General features: G+C 42.0%; 1 protein-coding gene across 2 annotated transcripts in view; it reads left to right on the plus strand.

The window, feature by feature from the left end:
* The window catches only part of LOC113141857 (peroxisome proliferator-activated receptor alpha-like), a 40,726-nt gene that overhangs the window by 14,007 nt on the left and 5,088 nt on the right, over window positions 1-21,631 (plus strand). For both annotated transcript variants that reach the window (XM_026326459.2, XM_026326460.1), the window contains exons 3-9: window positions 8,758-8,887; window positions 12,597-12,648; window positions 15,122-16,938; window positions 17,220-17,385; window positions 18,008-18,369; window positions 20,852-21,074; window positions 21,251-21,387. In XM_026326459.2, the coding sequence (XP_026182244.1) occupies window positions 20,870-21,074; window positions 21,251-21,387 (342 nt within the window). In that variant the 5' untranslated portion in view covers window positions 8,758-8,887; window positions 12,597-12,648; window positions 15,122-16,938; ... (1 more) ...; window positions 18,008-18,369; window positions 20,852-20,869. The remainder of the gene's footprint in view (window positions 1-8,757; window positions 8,888-12,596; window positions 12,649-15,121; window positions 16,939-17,219; window positions 17,386-18,007; window positions 18,370-20,851; window positions 21,075-21,250; window positions 21,388-21,631) is intronic.

The raw sequence follows: 21,631 nt of genomic DNA on the forward strand, positions 1-21,631 counted from the left end.
TAATTTAGACATACTCTGGTACCTCATATTACCTTGTGTAACCCAGACAGCTCCTAACTTGTATGTTTGTGTATGTGTGTGTGTGTGTGAAGCCAGAAGCATGTGTGTGCAGACTCGTGGTAGATATGAAATTAAACAAACACTCCATTTGGATCGTTCACAAAGCCTTAGTCAGCTGAAATAGATATGAGCGACTAAAATGAACATGCTGTCTCTCACTCAGACAAGTGCCTCATTTCTTTGGAAATAGGAAAAGAGCAGAGAGGAAGGCACTGGAGGCCAGAGATCTTGCAGTTAAATTGAAATATGGCTACACATCCATTCCTTTTTCCACCACCACCTTCCTTGTATGAAATGTGGGTGTGTGGTCCCGATGGGGGCTGGGGTGCAAAGGGCGCCTATCCGGACCGAGCTAGGTCACGCAGGCCCATCCAGACTGCAGTGCGTCTGTGACGTGGCATTAAACCAGAACCAACAGCAGGTCCGAACCCTTTAAGAGGTGGTACCACTCCCTGACAATGTCAGAGATGTGCATGTGCACCGATGTTCGTTAACAGCCGAAAAACAAGAATTTATTAATAGTGGATGTCCCTCGAAATGTGAGATGTTAAGTAGTTAAGGCTCTGCAGAGGTGTGTGTTTATAATGTGGGAGCAGGGGAGAAAAAGGGGTAAGTTTCAAACTGAAAAAATGCATCTGAAAACATATTTTTGATGTATTATTTTATGGCTGTAATTTGCTTTCAGTTTTAGCATTCTTAATAACAAGCTATTCCAGAGGAGGCATTTGTAAAGAAAGATACAAATGTTTGAGCTTTTCCTGTGTCGTCTTGCTCTACAGAACATGTTGATGCCTCACAGTGAATCTATGTTTAATGCAAGGATGAATAAGGCCAAGGTAGCAGGAACGGCAGCATTAGTTTTGTTGTAAATTAAAATTTGCCATACTCCAAACACTTATTACAAAAGAAAGAATAGAAAGTAGTGTGTCTTTGTTCCCTGGATAAATGTCCCTGTAATTGCAATTTTTTAATGTACTCAAGATGGGACAGTGTATTCTGTTAGCAAAATTAGAAACCAAACTTTTCTAATAAACCTGACAATTGCAAAATGACCTAGAGAGGGGAGTCTCATGGTTAACAGAAAGTAGGACGATGAGTCTCCTAACGCACTGCCCTTACTTTAATGAGAGAAGGGTATAAAAAAAAAAAAAAAAAAAAAAAGGCGAGCTGTGAATTTGTCAAACAGCTGCTTGTTTACGATTTATTGTCTGTTTGCTTGTTTTAAAAGCTGTTTGGGAATGGACCAATTTGGGACACTCGTCTCTAGCATGCGCTGGTCCATTTCGTCTTTCTTTCCTCTTTTTTTCCAACCTTTGCTCTGCTCTGCTCTGCTCTGCTGCAGTATTGGCTCCCTCCACACAGACAAGCTCGGTTTTCAGAGGTGAGTGGCTTAATGATTATCAAAGAAATTCATTTGAATCTGTCAGTGCCCTTGATGAGTGTGAACTGTGTTTGGAAAACACTCAAGAATGTTTTTATGCCCTTGCAGGCTCCTGCCACTATTTAGAATTTCAGCCACCTGCTTTACCCTTTTGCATATTTTAAAAATAAAAGTTAGAAAACTTAATTTTTATAGGGTAAAATCAACTACACGTATGTAATACTTCAAAATGAAAAATCATATTATTAAATCAAAGAAATCTGCAGTAGTGACATACATGTGAAAATGATTTTCTAGTTATATATTCAGACTGTCTGGAATGGACTGAAACTCCAATAATTTTGGACCACTCATTTCCTTGACAATTCCAATATATTTTTATTGTTTCAACTATTTGAAATCATTTAAAGTTTAAAGTAACCTTCCCAGTACCTTCTCAGTACATTTCTAATTTCATGAAGTGAAAAAGAAATTTCTTCTTCATACAACTTACTTCTCCCTGAAACTGAAGCTTGAACAGTTGATTTAAATAAAAAAGGTCATATTGGCATTTTGAAGCAATAATAATGATGATGTTTTTTTTTTTTTTTTTTGTATATGAAGTACTCCTTTGAGCTGTGAGTGAAAATGAGGCCACTGTGTGTAAAACTTTGCCACATTACTTTCCAAAGTTTTGTTTAAGAAAAACAGGTCAGGATTTATGAATGCCTGCCTGGCAGAATGGAGGAAAAAAAAAAAAAACCAACAAAATCATCATCACCAAATATAGAATTTAATTTTCCATCTTTATCTTTCTAACTGTGTTCAGTATTCTTTTAAGTCACTTTTTAAATGAATTCACGGATTATTCAGTTTTTAAAAATGTATCTAGAACTTGGGGGGGGGGGTCTTTTTCTTCTCTGACTGAACTTGCATCCCACTGATCACTAGTGAGTGTTGGTCAAACTGACATATCACCATCATTATTATTGTTATTCATAATTGGACTTGTAATTTTATTCTTTGTCAGTAATACTGTTATATATGTAAAGATTAATATTTATGCATATATATATATATATATCTACACACACACACACACACACACACTGTGTACAATTCGTGTGTCATTTTTTAAATAAATGGTGTTTGCTTTTACTAACCATTCGTCAATTATATTACAGATAAAAGCTTTAATAGTTTAGACTTTTTTTTTTTTTACTCATTCTGGCATGAAATAATTAGATTCTATACTTGTTAGGAACTTTTGAAGCGTTTTTGTCACTAAGACATTTTGAGCAAAAAGAAAAAAAATTCCTAAATTGGATATGAGCAAATCAAGCAGAATGAAAAGTGTAAAGCACATGTGCCCACGTGCCTCGTCCTTGCAGAGGGTCAATCTCTAGATCTGTGTGGTCCCAAAGTGACTAAAAGAATTCATATCTTTATCTTTTAGAGTTACTTCATTGTATGATTCTCTTTTGGTGTTTCTAAACAATAATTTTTGTCTGTTTTTTTTATATAGACATACGTTATACAAGGTATAATGTTTTTGTCGCAATTTGAAAAATTCTAGGCAGTCTGTGTGTGAGTGACTGCATCACTCGGGCCACCATGTTGTCTACTCCTGTCCTCCATTTTGTGATTCTGTCTCTTGGTTCTTGCTCACCTGCTCTTACGAACATTTTGCCAAACTCTCTCTGTGTTTTTAACAAAGTGAAAAATTCATTCTATAGATTATGATTGGTGATTACTTTGCTTTTTTGCCGTTTACCCTGAAGTACCTTCTTGAAATCTGCCAGCTACTGCAACAAGTCGGAAGCTGCCTGCACTGACAGCCCTCCTTAAAGGAGGATTGTGTCCTGTTTGACAAGGCATTGACCTCTTAAAACAGTTTGTCTATAAAATCAGCAGCACCCGTGTTAGTGACTGCATGCAATGTTAGTTTTTACAGCTCTGCAGCGTGAGCAGCCGTGACCCATACCCCCATAATGGCCACTGTGGGTCACAGAGGTTAATAGAGACTGATGTATGAGGCCCCAGAGTGACATCCCAAAGGGGATGGCCCCTTAATCCTTATTAGGCCTCTGTGTTAGTGATCCTTACCTTTCAAAGCAAACAGCATGCTCCCTTTGCCATGGGGCCCCAGCCTGCCCCCGGCGTTACACTTCTGACCCTGGGGTCGTGGCCTTTGTTCAGAACTCTTCAGAGCCCGACCTTAGGGGTCACGGCTGTAATAGAGAAGTTGTCGAGGCGCGTGCTGCTGAGGGGCCCCTCAGCGGACCACCTCATAGAGGAAGGCGGCTCGCCGCACTGGCCACCGAGGGGAGGACGGAGCGTGTGTGTGTGTATGTTTGCCAGAGTGTGGACATATATATAGCTTTAAACACAACATACGTGTGACGTCTTACTATTCAGAGCATTGTCTTAGACTTGCAGAGAAGACTTGAGCTTTCATTTTAAATTCACTAAGTTATGTATTTACAGAAGTAGCTAATTTACAGTGGGCCACTTCTTTCCTTGCTAACTTATTAAACAGCATTTTATTCCTTGCTTACTAACAACTCCAAGCAATACATTTCAGAAATTGTATTTTTGCTGCAGAAGTTTTTCTATTTATTTAATTATATATTTATTTTTGCTGTGCCTTGATGCATTTTGAGTTTGCTTGACTGCTAATCAGCTGTGATTCTGATCAATTGTATTAGTTATGTAATTACTATTCATGTCCTATATTTGACAGCATATTGTTTTGCCACTGAGTAAAAATAAAAAAATATCATGGCATATTATTCTCAAGTACTGCATGTGTTGCCTCGCACAGGGCAGTACAGCACCGAGCAGTGTGTGTGTGTGTGTGTGTGCGTGTGTGTGTTATAAATTTAATCTGTGCATTGGTTGGTTGTGTTTGTAGCAGTGGATTTGTGTGAGGATTCATATGGATGTGAAGGCGCCCCGGCTCTGATAAGAATCAACAGCTCTATTGTTGTCAGTCAGAAGTGAAGTGTAACTCATTTCACTGCCATGTTGCCACTGTGCATGATCAGTGACACATTTACTGCAGAGGGTTTGTTTGATGGTGTCCCTCACCTCTGCATCTTTTTGATGTTTGCAGATTTGGAAGACAGTGGCAGGGTGGTAAAGCCTAATGGCTTCAGCTAAAATACCCACAGCTTTAAAATACGACTATTAAATAGCGACAATGCATTATGCCTTTGCATATGAACAATAAGCATAAGGCAGAGCATAGGTTGGCTTTAATCTGGAAATGAGCGGGAATGATGAAAAATTTGTGGTTGTGTACTTTTGGAGGTGTCACAAACGAGTTTGTTAATATTGGAGTTTCATCAATGGCAGCATTACGCAGGCCACTCCTGCTGGGGCGAGGCTCTGCAGAGGGCTACAGTGTCAGAAGTTGGCAGCTGAGCCAAAACCATAGCTGTATCCTCAAATGAACTCTCCACGACGTACGGTGCAACAGGCTCTGCCAAGTTTTTTGAATTCCTGCCACATGTTAGATGGTAAACAACTGACTAGCTGAAACAGTGTTTTAGATAGGGGGCTCTTCAGATTACTGATGAAACATGCATTTGTTTATACAATTGTTTGATTTATATTCAGCACGCAGTTGTGGTGGCGTTTTATACTTGCAGCAATTGCAATTGGTTCAAAGACGTGGCGAGATGTGACGTCACAGTATTCAATTTGGAGCTTTGGTATTTCTCATCAAGGTACATGATATAATGACAATGTGCACTGAAATGCTTGGTTTGCCCCATGTTGAAGCTCTGTTGTAGCCTGATTTTTGTCTCGATTGTGTTCATTTTTCACGACAGTAAGCCTTCGCGTTTGTGCATTGTGCGTTTTTGATATGCGAATGGTGCAGCGATACACAGAACACAGGGAACCTGAGTTTTGTTTGAGACTGGAAAGCTAAGGAGAGTTAGGGAAGACAAGTGCACTCACTCTGTCCCTCTCTCTCTCTGACTGAGTCCGTCCTTTGAGGTACAAACACACACACACACACACACACACAGCAGCGTAACGCCTTTTCTTTCAGCCTCCAAGACAGAGAGTGAGGAGGAAGGAGAGACTGCAGCTAGCCGAGCGGCCATATTAGTTTGCTGTTCAGTCGCTTATATTTGCTCTGCTCTTTGTCTGTTTTTCCAAAGTAAAAAACACACACATGTATATGAAAACAGCTACCTTGATACGTAGGACGTTTCACCTTTCATTTGTTTCAGTGTGCGCAGTTCCCCTTCAGACTCTGCGTGAGGAATAAAGACAGATTGAAACCAAGGCCAGCTAGCTATGCTACATGATGAGAAATACTTCGTTCTTTTGGACAATTTTCCGTTTTTCCCCTCTCTTTTGTGCGGCTGCTACTTTGGGGAGAGAGGAGGGAAAAAATTTGCCTGTGCTGAGTTCTGGGTTTCTTTTGGGAAAGAGAAGACTGGAGGGGAGGGGAATGGTGTCCAGAAGAGAGGAAGTTGTTCTTTTTTTTTTTTTTTTTTTTTTTTTTTTTTGCCTTGGGGGAATTTGTTGCAAACAGCCAAGGGGCATTACAGCATTTTGGCCACAGAGAGAAGTTTTCGGGGAGAGAAGTCGGGCGGAAACTGGACGGGTGTGAAGAGCCTTCGATAGGCTGACGCAGAGCCCTGCTAGGTGTTCATGAGACAGTTAAAGAGAAATACAGCAGGGGTGGAATCCGGCACAAAAAACATGAAAAAGATCCTCCTCGTGCAGGCTTAAATTGACACTAGCTGTTCTTAGCAATGGTGTTTATTACTGTAGGCTATAGCTGTTCTACTGAAAGGACAAGAAAGGGTGGGAGACAGAATAGGCTGGACACTGAAGGGGGAGGTAGAAGGGGGAAGGAGGGTGCAGGACATGAGCGGAGTCATCAGCAGGGTCCATTTTATCGTTCGGTTACTGCCCGACATTTTTGCTCTCCTTATTCGCACGCAGGACCGCTGCTGCTGCTGCAGTTCGCAGCAAGGCGAGGGTGGCCTAGTAATGGCACATGGCGGGCGCACTGCGGTAAATATTACAGGATTTTACAGCACGGTTAACTGTTGCAATCAAGGCAGGGCAGTCGCACCCAGGTGCTTATCTGACTGATTGCGTGCCAAATCAGCCAGTGTAGCTTTTCAACTCATTAACGTGTCTGTGGTCGAGAAAAAGACACAGAACTAAAGTCGATATTTATCAGTGATCATTCCAGACCTTTTTTTTCCCAGGCCTTTATGAGGTGCCTGCTGTTGCTTCCAATTGCTCCCTGGAAGTTTTATGACAAGGAAAATGTAGGTCAGAGGCAGATGCCGGATATCAAACTTGCAGCAGCACCGAAAGAAAGAGATGAATTGTAAATCTGTCACAGGAATCTCAAACCTGGGTGCTGCATGTTGTCCCACAATTTTTTAATCATTTGTGAATGTGTGTGCACTGTGACACCCCCCCCCCCCATCCTCACCGCCTCCAACAACCAACACCACCCCTCGTGCACACGCACGTCACGCCAGGTCAGTGATGAAAACACGTAGTGCGCACACACTCCCACACGTCCCTGTTTCATCATCAGCTGAGCCCTTTCTCCTCCACTCACAGCTCTTTTCCCCTCCCTCTCTGGCCCCCTCCCCTCTCGGTTCTTGCTGCTTTTTCTATCCATCGCGCGTCTCTCTCCCTGGGTTCTGGCCACATGCGAGAGGGTAGACTAGGACGCTGCAGCTCTGAAAAAAAAAGAGGGGAAAAACGCTCTGCTGCTATTTCTACAGGCGGGCCCTCCCCTTTAGCTGGCCTGTGCCAAAAGAGGGAGGGATTTTTTACTACTCCCAGTCCCAGGATTTTAACCCTCTGCCTGCTCTCACTTCTCTGCGAGATCTGCTCCTCAATATCATGCAACAAGTGGCTTTGCTTTACTCCTGTTTCGACATCACTGCGCCATTTGCGAAGATGTTTTTTGGGACCCCCATTTCTTCACTTCATGGGTACTGATCGCATGCGTTTGGTCAGTTTTGCATCTTCTGTGTTCTTGTCAATAGAGTTTGACTGGACAGGGCAGAATTGGTGGTTTTGGTTTGTGGCCTACTGTGATGCGAAGGCTTTTTGAGCACGTGTTTCTGATTGCTCTCCATGCTTTCCTTTATCTTGAGCCGTCCCTGAAGCCGAGGACGAAGACAGCAGTTTGATTTCAACATTTTGTTCGACCAGCAGCTTGATTTTATATTACCTGTGCATGTATCTTGATTTCAGTAAATGGTTTCTCATGTTTTTTCCTGTGCTGTTATCTGCCTTTGCCCTCCACCTTCCTCACCCTTTCCATCTCTAAACCTCTCCCTCTTTTGGGTTTTGTGCCCCACCCTCTCTTCCTCTCTCTCTCCCCCTTCTGTCTCTCTCTCTCTCTCTCTCTCTCTTCCTCTCTCGCTCTCTCTCTCTCGTGGGCAGTCTCCAGTGAGAAGGCAGCAGGAGGGCGGAGCAGGAGCGACTGGGCTTTTTCTGGGACAGGTGCCAATTCCAAACAAAAGACACAAAAAGCTAAAAAAGAGTGAGATAGTTCCCAACGACAGGAAGAAAGTGGCATGTTTTAAGAACTGATTTGTAGCAATTACATGTGTGTGCTTGTGTAACTATTTTCCTCTTGTGGGACTTTTTTGTATTGCATGAGTGAGTAGCAGCAGAGATCTTGAATCCCCCCCCCCCCCCCGCGCCTCGCTCTCTTGCTCCCGTGAAGGCATTTGAGTTTCGAGCGGGGAAAAGGAGGAGGGGCGGGTGGAGTAGGGAAGGAGCCATGGGAGGCGGAGCCTTGCTTCCTCTCCTCCCTGCCGAGTCCTCTGCATTATTCATATGCCCGGGCCAGTGCTGCGATCTGACTGGCTGCCTGGCTTAGCATTCACCCGACATTCAGTGGCTCTGTTTGCTAACATTCCTCATTCAAAGCCTTGTTAACTGCCAGACGGGAGGAACACGCGACTCCATGGGATACCCACATGGCCTCCCCATTGTGGCGGGCCCTGACAGTCTCAGACTAGGAGGTGGCAGACGGGAGAGCAAGGGGAACTGGTTTGTATATATTAGAAAACAGTTAGCTGAGGTTAGGCAGGTTACCCGAGGCTTAGAGAAGGGTCTGGGGTGAGGTAGTCAGATTGACAGGATAAGACCCAGACAGAGGGGCAGACAGATGGGCAGACAGACATACAGACAAGGTGCTGAGGCAGACAGGCAGGCTGGCACTTTCTGGGACTCTGAATGGGTCTCTCGTTGGCGTGCCCGCCTACTCCTTGCAGGGAGTGCAGAACTGTGTGACTGAATACGAGCTCCTTCTCTGCCCTTCTCTACAGAGAGCATATGTGGACATACTGTGTGCAGCTACCGAGGAAACCAGCACAATGAACGGCAGAGATTTCGGCACTTTACCCCAGATAGCTGATGGCTGTGGTTTGTCTGCCAGCTGCCTCAATGTCTCAGCGGGTAAGTCAGAGAATCTGTGTCGAGGTAAATATGTGTGTGTGTGTGTGTGTGTGTGTGTGTTTGTATGTGTGCATGTATGCTTATGTGTGTTAAGCAAGTACATAGGCAGGGGTTTTCTGTTGACAAAACAATTCAACACACAGCCGAAACAAATGCTGGAGAGCTTCTTCGTTTGACCCAATCTCCATGTTTGTGTGTTTAAACGTTGTGCCTGGGTGTTGTTCCCTTCAGGGCTATATGTCCAGAGACAGAAGGCTTAACTAAATATAGGCAAAAGAGAAAATGTGGCATGGGCTTTGAATTTCAGACAAAAGCAAATGAATCTCACCTCCAGTGTGTTCGTACCTGCGGGTAGCACTCCAGGTTGGCCTTTTGTGTGGGTAAAAGAGACATTTTTGGAGGGACCAAAGAGGGACCAGTGCTGTAATGCTGGGACGAGGGCCAGGCAAGGCCTGCTACACAAGGCCGAGCCCCACCACAACGCTGTCTCTCTCTCTCTCTCTCTCTCTCTCTCTCTCTCTCTCTCTCCCCCCTTTTCTCTGTCTGTGTCGCTCTTTTTCTTTCCTGGTCAGAAAACCATTAACCACGCTTCTCATATGAACTTCTCATTGAAACCTCAGCTTAGTGAATATGTTCAGGGTTTATGGTTTGTAATAGAAGGTTAAAGATTTTAAAATGGGTCAGCGCTGACACGTGGCCACACATAGCTTTAATATAGCTCAAATGGGCTTTACAACATACCATTTATTTATATATATTTATTTATATATGTTTTATCAAAACAGCTCAACCATAAGTTTTTGTTTTCTGTTTTTTACCTTAAGACATATTGAAGCATTAAGCTGTAGGTATTTCTCTCTTTAGTTTGATTGCGTGGTTTCAAAGCAGTGTAAGCTATTGTAAACAGTAACGGAGCGGTATGCTTTTTAAAAGAATTTTTAAAAAGTGAAATATTCATTAATGTTAGTATTACACCTGCTTCATCCCTGAGGAATAATGGCTGCTCTATAATAGCGGCAGTATTACATCAAATATTCCTCATAATTAAAAATCTCAATATGCCACACCCTTCATCAATGCCATCCAACATGGCGTCTTTTAATTATCGTTCATAAATCAATTTTTCAAACTAGTGCTAATTGAAAATCGTAATTTTTTTCCCACATGCATGTCGATTTGGCTTCATGCTGAACACATCAGCATATCAGAGCCAACCATGACCAATAGGTAGGAGTGGAGGCAGTGTGAGTCATCACAGATAGCTCTAGTCATCCCGCCTACAGCCTATGTTTGACAGGCCTATTCATCCACCACTCTCACACTACAAGGCCTGGCATGACCACTGCCGTTACTCTCTCCCCGGCAGGAAACCCTAACATCGTTTCCTGCATTCGGTGTGTCCGTACCCCTTTTCTATTACACGCAGCCGGAAATTAATATATGAGCATTTGGAGAAGGAACACACTGTTGTTGAACGCAAGGGTCAGCAGTAGAAACTGCAGCAGAGATCATCGAAGGATGTGATGTTTTTTTTCTCTGCTTACTTTTCTTTTATTTATTTATTTAGCTTTATACTTCCTGCTATTCCATCTGATTCTGTTCAGTGCACATAGTGTAAAAATTAAGGTAATATTTGCTCTAAGTTGTGCTGCCCTTCACAAACAAAACTTGAAAACACTTGGATCGCTACATTAACTTTGGAAATATACTGAAAATATTTTGTAGTATTTTTCCCCCTGGCATGTTGTGTCTTCAGTGTACATTTAGTTTGTTTATGTCACATATAACAAAAAATTCATAGACCGTACTTCTTCAAAATATTGGCCGTCTTTGAGAAGATATTTTAGAAAATTTTAGAATATTAGAATAAAAACAAAAACTGATTTCCTGTGTTTAATTAAGGTTGACCTTGACACTGTAAATGGCGAGGGTTTTTTTTAAAGAGAAAAAAACACCTTTGGAGTTGGGCATTTGGTCCTTAGCATTGAATCGACAGCCTTCCCTATAATGTGTTATGGAGTATTAAAAAGCGAACAACAAGGATCACAACACATCTTAGGATGCATGCATGCACAAATGCACACTGCACTGTCAGACACACACACGCGGGCGAACACCCAGACACATTTGATGCCATGTACCCCACAATGAACCCTGGCTCCGAAGATGAATGGGGTTCCCACGCCTCTCCCAAGGAGTGCAGGGCACAGCCTCCCTCCTCCGAGCATTCACACACACAATGCACACACTACAGATGGCCACCACACAGTCCTGCTCAACACACACAGGTGCATTTGAGTATAATAGACTGTAGAGGCACACACACATGCAGTCCAAAGGTACAAGGACACTTTTAAAAAGCAGACATACATAAAATATTTAATGTTATTCAGAACACTTACATCCATGATGAGCACGTCAGTGTAGGTTTTTTCACTAGTGCTTTTGCACTTTGGCATAAAAACTGACTTTTATTTTGCCAAGCAACAAACTAGAGGGGAAATGAGGTATGAGAAGTATTTAGGGGTGTTTTACTTTCAGTTATACCTCTGTTTGTTTCACGTCGTGTGTGTGTGTGTGTGTGTGTGTGTGTGAGAGAGAGAGAGAGAGAGAGAGAGCAAATGCGTGTCAGTCATCCAGTTTTACAGGGAGAATTTAAATGAAGCAGAAACAAAAGTTTGTGAAATCTAACATTTGATTTTCTTAATAACAGCACTTCAGCATGTGTTTGTCTTCATCTGTGTGGGGATGTTCAGTGAGAAAAATATATATACATATACCCACACAGACAGACACACACACACATTTCAACAAATTATAGAAGAGATTTTAATTTGTTGCAGTTGTTTAATATTATGTAGTCTCATTCAGCTGTTTGGTAAAATCATATTACATAATTGGGATTCATTTTTACGATATATTTTTATTGAAATTAATTTCTTTATTTGTTTAATATCATAGAAGAAGATTCCTTTTACTTTTAGAGTACAACTTATTTTTTCTCTAACTCTGTGTAGTGTTTTGTAGGTGTGTATTTGTGTGTTTGTCTGTGTGTGTGTGTGTGTGTGTGTGTGTGTGTGTGTGTGTGTGAGAGTGTGTGAAGGAGAGAGGAGGGGACACCTATATTTATTTCTATAATGTGTGAAGTGCCATAGTATATTTAAAATGATTTGTTTCTAAACTACCTAAAAACCAAAAAAGTGTGGCTTTTATCTTTAGCTTAATTTGATGCATATCTCAAAATCCCAGCTTTGTCTCTTTTATAGTTTTAATATTTTAAATATTTTGAAGTTTCCACATTTTATTTTTAGAAGCTAAAATTAGAGAACAGTAAAGTGCTAATTGCAGAAAATTAAAATAACTGTTATTATACTGTACTTTAATTTGCGATTCTTCAAACACACTAATATAACTCCCTCTGGGGATTTTGGAGAGATGAATCTGAACTACTTTAAAACTGGCCACTATATATGTTAATATAGTGGCCAGTCTAAAATCGGCAGCAGTATTCTGAGCCATGATGACTTTAACATATGTTACATCAGCCTTAATGATACACGCATTTAGCTGATTGGCAGTTTTATGACCACGAGCTACATGGACACCTTGTTGTGTCCTGTGACTGCATCTGTACAATATTGTGTGTGTAGATGTAGATATATATAAAAGTAACCATATTTACATTTCTGTTTTTCTCTTTCTTTTACAGGCTCATTATATTGGAATTACTCTTTTTTCCCTGTTCAGACCTCAAATTTAAGGTTGGTTTAACCTTTTATGCATTTTATTACATATATCAATCTATATATTCAATTTAAACATATATATTTACTTCACACTTGATAATAGGCTCTACTGTGCGTGTGTGTCTGTGCGTGTGAATAACACCATACTGCTGAATTCTCAAAGTCAAAAATTGTTTGTGTCTGGTCTCGAGCTGAGAACATTCAACTACTGGTTTCCTCTTTCATCGGCCTGCAGGCACACAGCACAATTAACACAGTTTGTCGTTAGTTTATTGAACACAATCCGGCTCACACTGTTCCCAGCTCACAGCAGCGACCGTGGCAGCGAATAAGGCGTCCTATCAAAACGAGCTCTGGCGGGTTGTGTGTGACTTGTCATCTGAATCAGTAAGTCTCCGCCTCAGCTCAAAGATAATCTTCTCAAAGGAAATTAGTCAGGAAAACGAGAAAGAAAAGCCGTGAGCCTAAAGGTCAAATGAAGATTAGAGAGAAACAGTACACGAGGGCACACGGACTGGCACCCGGAACTGCACAAAGGCCTCATTGTCACAGGAGCCCTCGGCTCTGCACACACTCTCCTTGTGTACTTGGGGAGACATGACACCTGTTGGTGGTTTTGATCAACTGCAGGCTGAGTGACAGGATGCCTTCACAGGGCGAAAGTGCTCCTCAAATTTTGGGGTTTTGACTTCGTTTCTTTAGTTTGAACCAACTGAAATATGTCTGGAATAACTTTGACTGAATCCCTGATCAGCAGACTCCCACGCAAATATGGTCACGGGTTTCATTCAGGGTCACAAGCTTTTATCTCACGTTGTATTCTGTTTATTTCCTTGTTTTTCCCAAGTATGCCATTACATAAAACATCAAATGACAGAGGTACACACCAAAGAAAAGAAATTGCTTTTGCTTTATGTTTGCTCATTTTACAGTTTTAATCCCTAACCTTGAGGCACACAGGGTCCGCTCACTTCAAAGTGCAAGTGGTTAATCTCAAATAATTGTAAGGATCATTCATGACAGTTTAACACAGTTTTACAGTTCAATGCGTAATGTTTCCAAAACCTTTGCTGAGCTTTCTTTTAAAGAAGTTATGGGAGTGCACATGGCTGCAGGGTGTTCCTTGGCTACACCTGTTATTACTTCATAATATGATTATATTTTTAAAGCCTGGATACTTGTGCTTTTGAGTGTGACTGTGAAAATACTCTTTGAACATATTTTATTTTAAAAATAATCTATAGCATGACTGTAACACACATTACTATCATTAAGTTTCTATTAGTACGGATATTTTGGTTTAATTTGCTAATTTTGAGGTGTGTGGAGGAAAATGGTGAATGACTAGTGAGTATTTTGTTGGTTGTCAGCATAGTAATATAAATTTACATTATAATAAATTTAACATTTACGACACTTTCCAAAAAAGTGCTGTTCTTACTCAGGGTCACAGGGTTTTATTTGTTAGTGGGGAAAAACAGGTCACAGTGAATTCTGTTGAACAAACGGAATAGTTATAATTTTTAACATCTGCATTCTCAATGCTGTGAAAGTCACCATCGAAACCCGAACATCAAAAATCAGCTCCACTATACTGAAGTGTAGGCAGACATCTCAGACAGATGTTTCAAAACTGGACACATTGAACTAAAGCTAAGTCTTCTCCTGTGTAAACCTGATACCTCGCTGTACACACATTAGCAGCATAAGTGAAGCCGTGAGATTCATTCAGGTCCGCAGTAGACCTCACAGGCTTGGATTTTAGGTAGCCAGAGCAGAGATTTGTGTGGCATTTATGGGATGGCCAACCTGCAATAAAACAGCCGCAAACTGGTGCGTTCGTGTGCACGTACGTGTGCACGCAGGTCAGGAATCAAGGCAGTGATTCACTTTTATAAGTCCCACCGTAACTCGGTCCCTCACATCTCGCTGTCTCACCCTAGCTCGAGGGGGAACCACAGCAGAGCCGCCGCCTCTCCTGTCTCACTCGGGAAACTCCCTGAAGCGACCACAACCTGTGTGCTTGACCTTATAAATACACATATACAAATTTATGCTTAGTTGCACCACAATTTCGTGTGACATACATAAATTGGCTATGGATGAAGAACGACACATAGGATTCATAGGATTTAAACAGGTTTTTAATTTTAGCTCAGTCAGTCAGCTGTTAGTATGTCTGTTTTCCTAATAGGTGTCACCTAACCTACCTGATAACATTTATACAGACTGCCAAACAAGATCCTCATGAATAATAGAGACAAGAGAGACTCTCACTTTCTGAGTACCTGCATTTCAGGGCAGGTATTTACACAACACTCAGATAGTACTGCTATATACTGCTTTTTGTGAATATTGTGTGTTATATGTGGGTGCAGGATCCCATGCACAGTGGAGCTGCGCTGTTACCGGGTGACGTGTGTAGAAGACAAAATGACCTTTTGACACACCGGCAGCAGCTCACTCTCTCCTCATTTGTCTCCATTAGGCCCTGGAAACCTGAGAGGAGGTGAGCTGACAGAAAACCACAGACCTGAAGCCACCACCACAGAGAGGAGGTGACATGTCTCGCACAAGTGACGAACAGGAAGTATTTTGACAGCATTCTTTAATTTTTTTAGCAAACAACACATGAAGATATGATTATTTCTCAGCTTGTGACACATCGTTTGATGCACAATTCACGCTGCTTTGCTTTAGCATTAAATCGAAGGTAATCAAACTACATTTAACAAGTAATTAAGCAATTTAAAAAATACAGTATAATGAACCCTGCACTTGTATCCTGTAAGACAGTTTAGATATAGATTATTTTCTATTTCAATAATATTTATTATTGTTAAATTTCTTTAGCATATATATACAGTATATATAATACAATAAGATAGTAATAAAGCATGCACATAGAGGACAGGATCTGTGTGTGACAAACATTGTTTCAGTTCAGAGGTCCACTGTCTGGCTCTTTATTTCATCTTTCATTTTGCGGTTCGTCTGGGGTTTCATGTCTTTACTTTCCTAAAGGCTGTTTGTCGTTTCGACCGCGTGACTCAGGAGACACCTGCAGGAGACAAACTGTCCTTTGGGGTGAGGTAGTAGGTTGTATAGTTTTAGGGTCATTCCCAAGCTGTCAGATGACTATACAACTTACTGTCTTTCCTGAAGCGACTGTGCTGGCATCGTCGTCGGACGGACTCAGTCGGTCATATAACCTGTTCACCATCTCAGATGTCTGAAAAGTAACGTCATAGAATATTTAATTAAAGAAGGCAGTATTTGATTTCATTCAAATCAGTAATTAAAAACAGTTAGATCTGATGAACTGTGGAAGAAAAGCAGAATTAGTGATGTTTTAGAAGATCATAAGATTTTCGGGCAATATAAATGTTGATTGTAAAAATAACTGCTGCATGTAAACCTTTGATTTTGATTACCTGAAATTTATTACTGTGTTTTTCTAAAATATAGACAATTTTATTGTAGTTCTTTGGCTACTCAAAGGGTAAATTTTGGAGTGCTTTATTTATTATTTGTAAGTGCTTTAATAACATGCCTCCACTAGCCAATATTTGAATAATGGTTCTGCTTGTGCAGAAAGGTAACACTTTTAACTTTGAATCATCACCCACCTCGCTGCTTCCTCTCTGATAACACAGCATAGCTCTGTCTTCTTTTACACTCCTACCCACCTGGGTGACTTATGGTGTTCGTACAGGGTGAGGTAGTAGGTTGTGTGGTTTCAGGGTTGTGATTTTACCCCATCAGGAGCTAACTATACAACCTACTGCCTTCCCTGGAGGGCAGCAATACATCACAGGAGCACACACGTCCTTGTCACCATTGAAAAAAACCGTCAGATTCTCATATTCTGTACGTGACACGACCGGCGTCTGATTTCAAAGGTTTCTTTGAATTGGTGAGTGGTGCTGAGTTACAATACACATTTGATAGCAACACTAATAATCACTCAATAGATTTGTAACTGGTAAAATATAATGAGGAAAATTCCTAAGAACTTTTTTTTTAATTGTTTGTATTTTAACTTTGTACTTTTTCATTCATAATTAAATAAAGGCTGGATAAAAAAAAATAATTGTACAAGAACTAATGACTGGAGTCTGATCTTTTCAGTGTGTTCAGAAGTATTTTATAAGAGATTTATCTTATTCTGTAATCCATAATAAGGATTTGTATGTTGAAACTCAAATCGCAGAAGCCTCTGTAGTTTAACATGTGTCTTTCTGCCTGTTTAGAAATCTCCTCCAGAGTGTGAGCAACAGATGTCTTTTCTACTTAAAAACAAAGGTGATTAGACAGTTTGATAGTCAAAAATAAAGAAAAACAGCCAAAAGAGTCAGAACATTTTATGTGAGCTAAAAATAAATGACAGATATTTCCATACTTTGTAATGTCAAAGCTGCTGTAGTCACAGGCTTGGAGCCAAACTTCACCAAAGCTGTTATCTGGTTCACACAGACTGCAGTTAATGGAGCTTCAGAGTGGGAGACTGTCTAATTCAGAAAACGTGTGTGTGTGTGTGTGTGTCTCTGTGATTGTGTGTGTATGTGCGCGTGTTCCCCTCGCAGATGGAACAAGTGACCAGGTGCTGAGGTACCAGCAAAAAATCATAAATTATCGCCCTCACACATGCCTGTGTGAAAACACACCGAGGGCGCTCAGAAGAGTTTTGTTGTCTAACTGTACTGTGGAAGTCAAGAGGGAAAGATGATGCCAGACAGTCTCTCGCCTTAGGTGAGAGACACTGAGATATTTTTATGCGTCCATCCACAGTAGATGGCGCCAGATATTACGTCTGGTGCATTTCTGGAATGGTGGCAGCACATACTCAATGCACATTTGCAAGCTTTATTTTATAGCAGGCTATAATATTTCAAAGAAGACCTGGTTGCAAGTATACATGTAGGAGAAACGCATGAGAGCTGGACCCTCAGTTTACAGATACATTTCATAAAGATCAATTAGGCAAAACCTCTTTACAGTTTTCCTTCAATGCATCACCCAGTTCATTACTGCCACCATAGTGACACATCCCTTTATCAGTGCTTCAGACAATAACATCTCTCTATAAAACACACAGTGTACATGCTCTTAGGCAACACTACAGATCCTCGGTCACACACACACACACACTGGTTTCAGATCTATTCTCACAGCCAGTGTTGACTCTGCTGGTATGTGTGGTATGTTTTCTCTAAGAGTTCAAACAGGACCTAACGGTAACCTGCACAACACTCCGTCAGGTAGCTTGGTGGCATTTTATTTTGAAAAACCATCACGTGATTGAGCGTTTGTGTAATACTGATGCTTTTATTTGGTGAGTAAATGATTTATGATCAGCTGATTTACTTTCCAGTGTTGTGATTTAATGACACCCCCTTGTTGGGAGGAAATACGGGACATGTGAGTCACGTTACAAAGGCGTCCACGGTTCACATCCGCACGCACCCACGCGTGACGTCTTGCGCCACCGGGAAGTGACTGTTTTAAGCACGCCCATTGGCTGAAAGCATAGGTGTGTCAGGAGGTGTGCGCGCCCGTCGCTACGTCTTTTCCGGCAGAGGACGAGCTGAAGTTTTGACAGCGCTGAACGAGGCGACGAGGTGAGTCTCGAGCAGAGCCGATCTGGATCAGTGTGTGTCAGAGGGGAACCCGGGACCAAAACACCTCCTTCAGACAAGCGTCCGTGTGGAAATGCTTCAGACACTAGTCTCTGAGGTAACTTATAAACTCTTGTCCGGCTGTAAACCTTTAGCAGCAGTCTAACCCTGTTGTCTGAGGAGATTTTGCGAACTTTTAGTTACTAGTCCAAACATCATTTCGTTGAGCTTCCTCAAACTGTCTCTAAACGCCCAGGCTGCGGGTTTGTTGCTCTGTGTGTTAATGTATGTTGTGAGTTTGCCCAGCATCAACTTTCCCACTAGTCAAGTCTTCGCTTGGTTTTCCTGTCAAACACACAAAACCACCTGGTTATTTACGTGTTTAATTTCATTGATTGTGCAGCAGCATTACCTAGAAATACTCACAGAACTGGTTCCAAGCCAAGTGTGGAAGTGGGTTTTTGTTCTGAGTGGTTACAGGGATGACCTTGTTGGGGAGGGATCACAGGTCAGGGCAGCACAGCTGATCCAGACTCAGCAGTGGGCAGTGACAGAAAGAAAGAGATCTGTTCTTTCCTCTGTACTGCCGGTGCCTCCTGGACAAGCCATGGATCTTAAATGACACTTGAACCCAAAGACACTAAAAAACATCTGCAGGTATCCTGCTGCTCACCTGAAATACTGTGCTTTGTTTTGGGATTTTTCGACTGATTCTGGGTCTGCTGGATCCTCGCTGTTGTCTGCCAACACGCTCTGCTGAGAGCAGCTGACTTCTCCCCGTGCAGCTCCTGTTTCTTCTGCTGAACAAAAGATAGACCTGTCTCTCTGGGATCATAGCTCCTCTGGGAATTAAAACACAATGTCGTTTGAGGTAACAGGGAAGCGTGGGCTGGGCCTGGGCCATCACAGAAAGAGGAAATATAAGTCATTATAACTCAGTCAAGAGTTACTATAGTTTTTGACCTACTTAAATATACATCAACACAAATCCAGTAAAGGCTAAATGAAATGGGCTGAATTCATTAGAAAGCTGTGACCTCCAAGTAATCCCCCTGTAATGAAAGGGAAACCACAGAATATGCAGTTTCACTTACAGCTGTAACTATTATTCTCTACACTCTCCTGAGAGTGTGAAATGTTTAGTGTCTTGCTTTCAAAGATTATATAAATAAATATCAAAATAGATGTCAAGTTTCTTTCTGTCAGGTTTCGATCAAAAAGTAGTTTAATGACAGATCGTTGGAGCTCTTCTCTCAGTCTTGCCATGGTGGATCTGGAGCAAAACCAGATCTGGAAGCAGTTATGTTTGTGTTGTGATTGGATCCTAAGCAGAGACGTAGATAAATGATGCCATATGATGTTCATCACAGGAGTTGGCTGCATTAGTGTAGGCTTACAGAGATGCAGCCTCGACATGTCGACTTCCTAAGACAAGATCTTAGAAGACATGGTCAGGGCTGCAGGAAAACATTCATTTGAGGGTGCTCCTAAGGGTGCTCGCTGGATCCCTTGGTGAAATCTTTGCTGACTGTTAGGGGTTTTGGTTTTTCAGATAGCAAAGGTGCGTCAACTCGACAGACCAGTTAGTCAGCAGGCCTCAGTGCGTACCTTCAGTAAACAAGTGTACTCTATATGATACGGCGCACAGTGTATTGGAAGCATACATCCCATTTCCACACACAAAAACCCCTGTTACACAACCCTGGCATACTGTCAGGACCTGTTCCCTAAAATGCTGCAACACAAAGACCAGACAAACAAGAACAAGCATGATCTGATCAATCACGTCCTCACTGCCTGCCCTCAGGGGTTGACAGAGTGCACTTTTTCTACACAAACTGATAAAGGCAGCACCGTGACCTAATTGTCATGTTCAAACATTAGCTTAAGCAGCACAGTTTAAAGCATCCTCACAATATTTTGTTACCATTATAATATGAATAGCATAATGTTCCTGTTTGTAATGCTCATAGGCCAAAATACACTTCGTACAGTAACACTGGAACAGAGTGTTACAGAACATGAACAATGGCTACAGCTCTGTGATGATATGCTATGGCTTAAACAGATGTCCTTTAGCCAGCTGTGAGCAGCTGGGGCTCCACAACCCCCCCGCTCTCCCACACACGCACACATACTCTGAAAATAGACAGAAAATGGATAGACACAGGCCGAAAAGCAGACAGGTAGTGGGACACATAGGGTTTACTTGTTGCTGCATGTAATCTAACCGAGAGAAAAGCCTTCAGGTTGTGTGTGTCTCCTATTCCATACAATGTAAACATGCAAACACAGTGTATAATGTACTGCATGTACACACAGAGTTAGTCAATAAATCGGAGCCAGAGCTTTTCAACAAACTCAGTATGTGTACTTTGGCTGCTCCGGCTTGGGTTTTAGTCAATAATGCAGCTGAAATAACACACCAGTGACTCTATGCGCATGGATCACTTATTAAACAGTCACCTTAATGTAATGAATTTAACAGCTCTGGTATTAGTACCCTAAGGGTTCAATGTAACCCCCCGCAGCAGATTTCAGGTTTGTGTATGTTTGTAATGTTTAGTCTAAAAACCTAATTCTGTCCCGTCTTGTACCAGTCAGGTGAGTGACCCTGCATGTTTGGCTTGATCTCCACCATGGCAGGGGATCTGTACAGCCCTCCGTCCCCACTGGGAGATTCCCTCATGGACAGTCCCCTGTGCGGAGACCTGATGGAGGACCTTCATGACATCTCCCAGTCTATAGGAGACGACCAGCTGGGATTTGATTTCCCAGAGTACCAGAGCGCTGGTTTGGGCTTCGAAAGCTCCACCGCACCGGGTGAGTAGTCAGGTGTCCTCATTGTTGGAAGAATCACAGGACACAAATAAAATGTGATTACAAAGTTACAAAAACAGTTTGGAAGGTACTCGTGCTCCTTTGTAAAGGCACTGTGACTTGTGTTACAGATTTGTCTTAATAGCGTTGTCTTCTTCCTGCTGTGTTGTCTGCTACAGACACCTTGACCCCAGCCTCCAGTCCGTCGTCAAGCGTGTGTGGAGCAGCTCCAGGCACCCTGAGCCTGGAGTGCCGGGTATGCTCAGACAAGGCTTCGGGCTTCCACTACGGGGTGCATGCATGTGAGGGCTGCAAGGTGAGAAATGAGGGGCTAACATTGGGACGGTTCAGCCACGGGGAGGTGTTGTCTTTGGGGGTCCCTGTATGTACCTGTGAAACTGTGTCAGAGGTGAAGAACACAACATATGTGCACAGGTGTGTGTGCATGCAGATACAGTGCATGCCTACACTTACACACATACACACACCCAAACATACAAAGTTCAGCCTGCAGAGGCGCCTGACCTAGAGGCCAGTGGAAAGTTTTTGAGACATGTAGC

Source organism: Mastacembelus armatus, chromosome 23 (assembly GCF_900324485.2).
Source record: "Mastacembelus armatus chromosome 23, fMasArm1.2, whole genome shotgun sequence".
Taxonomy (NCBI): domain Eukaryota; kingdom Metazoa; phylum Chordata; class Actinopteri; order Synbranchiformes; family Mastacembelidae; genus Mastacembelus; species Mastacembelus armatus.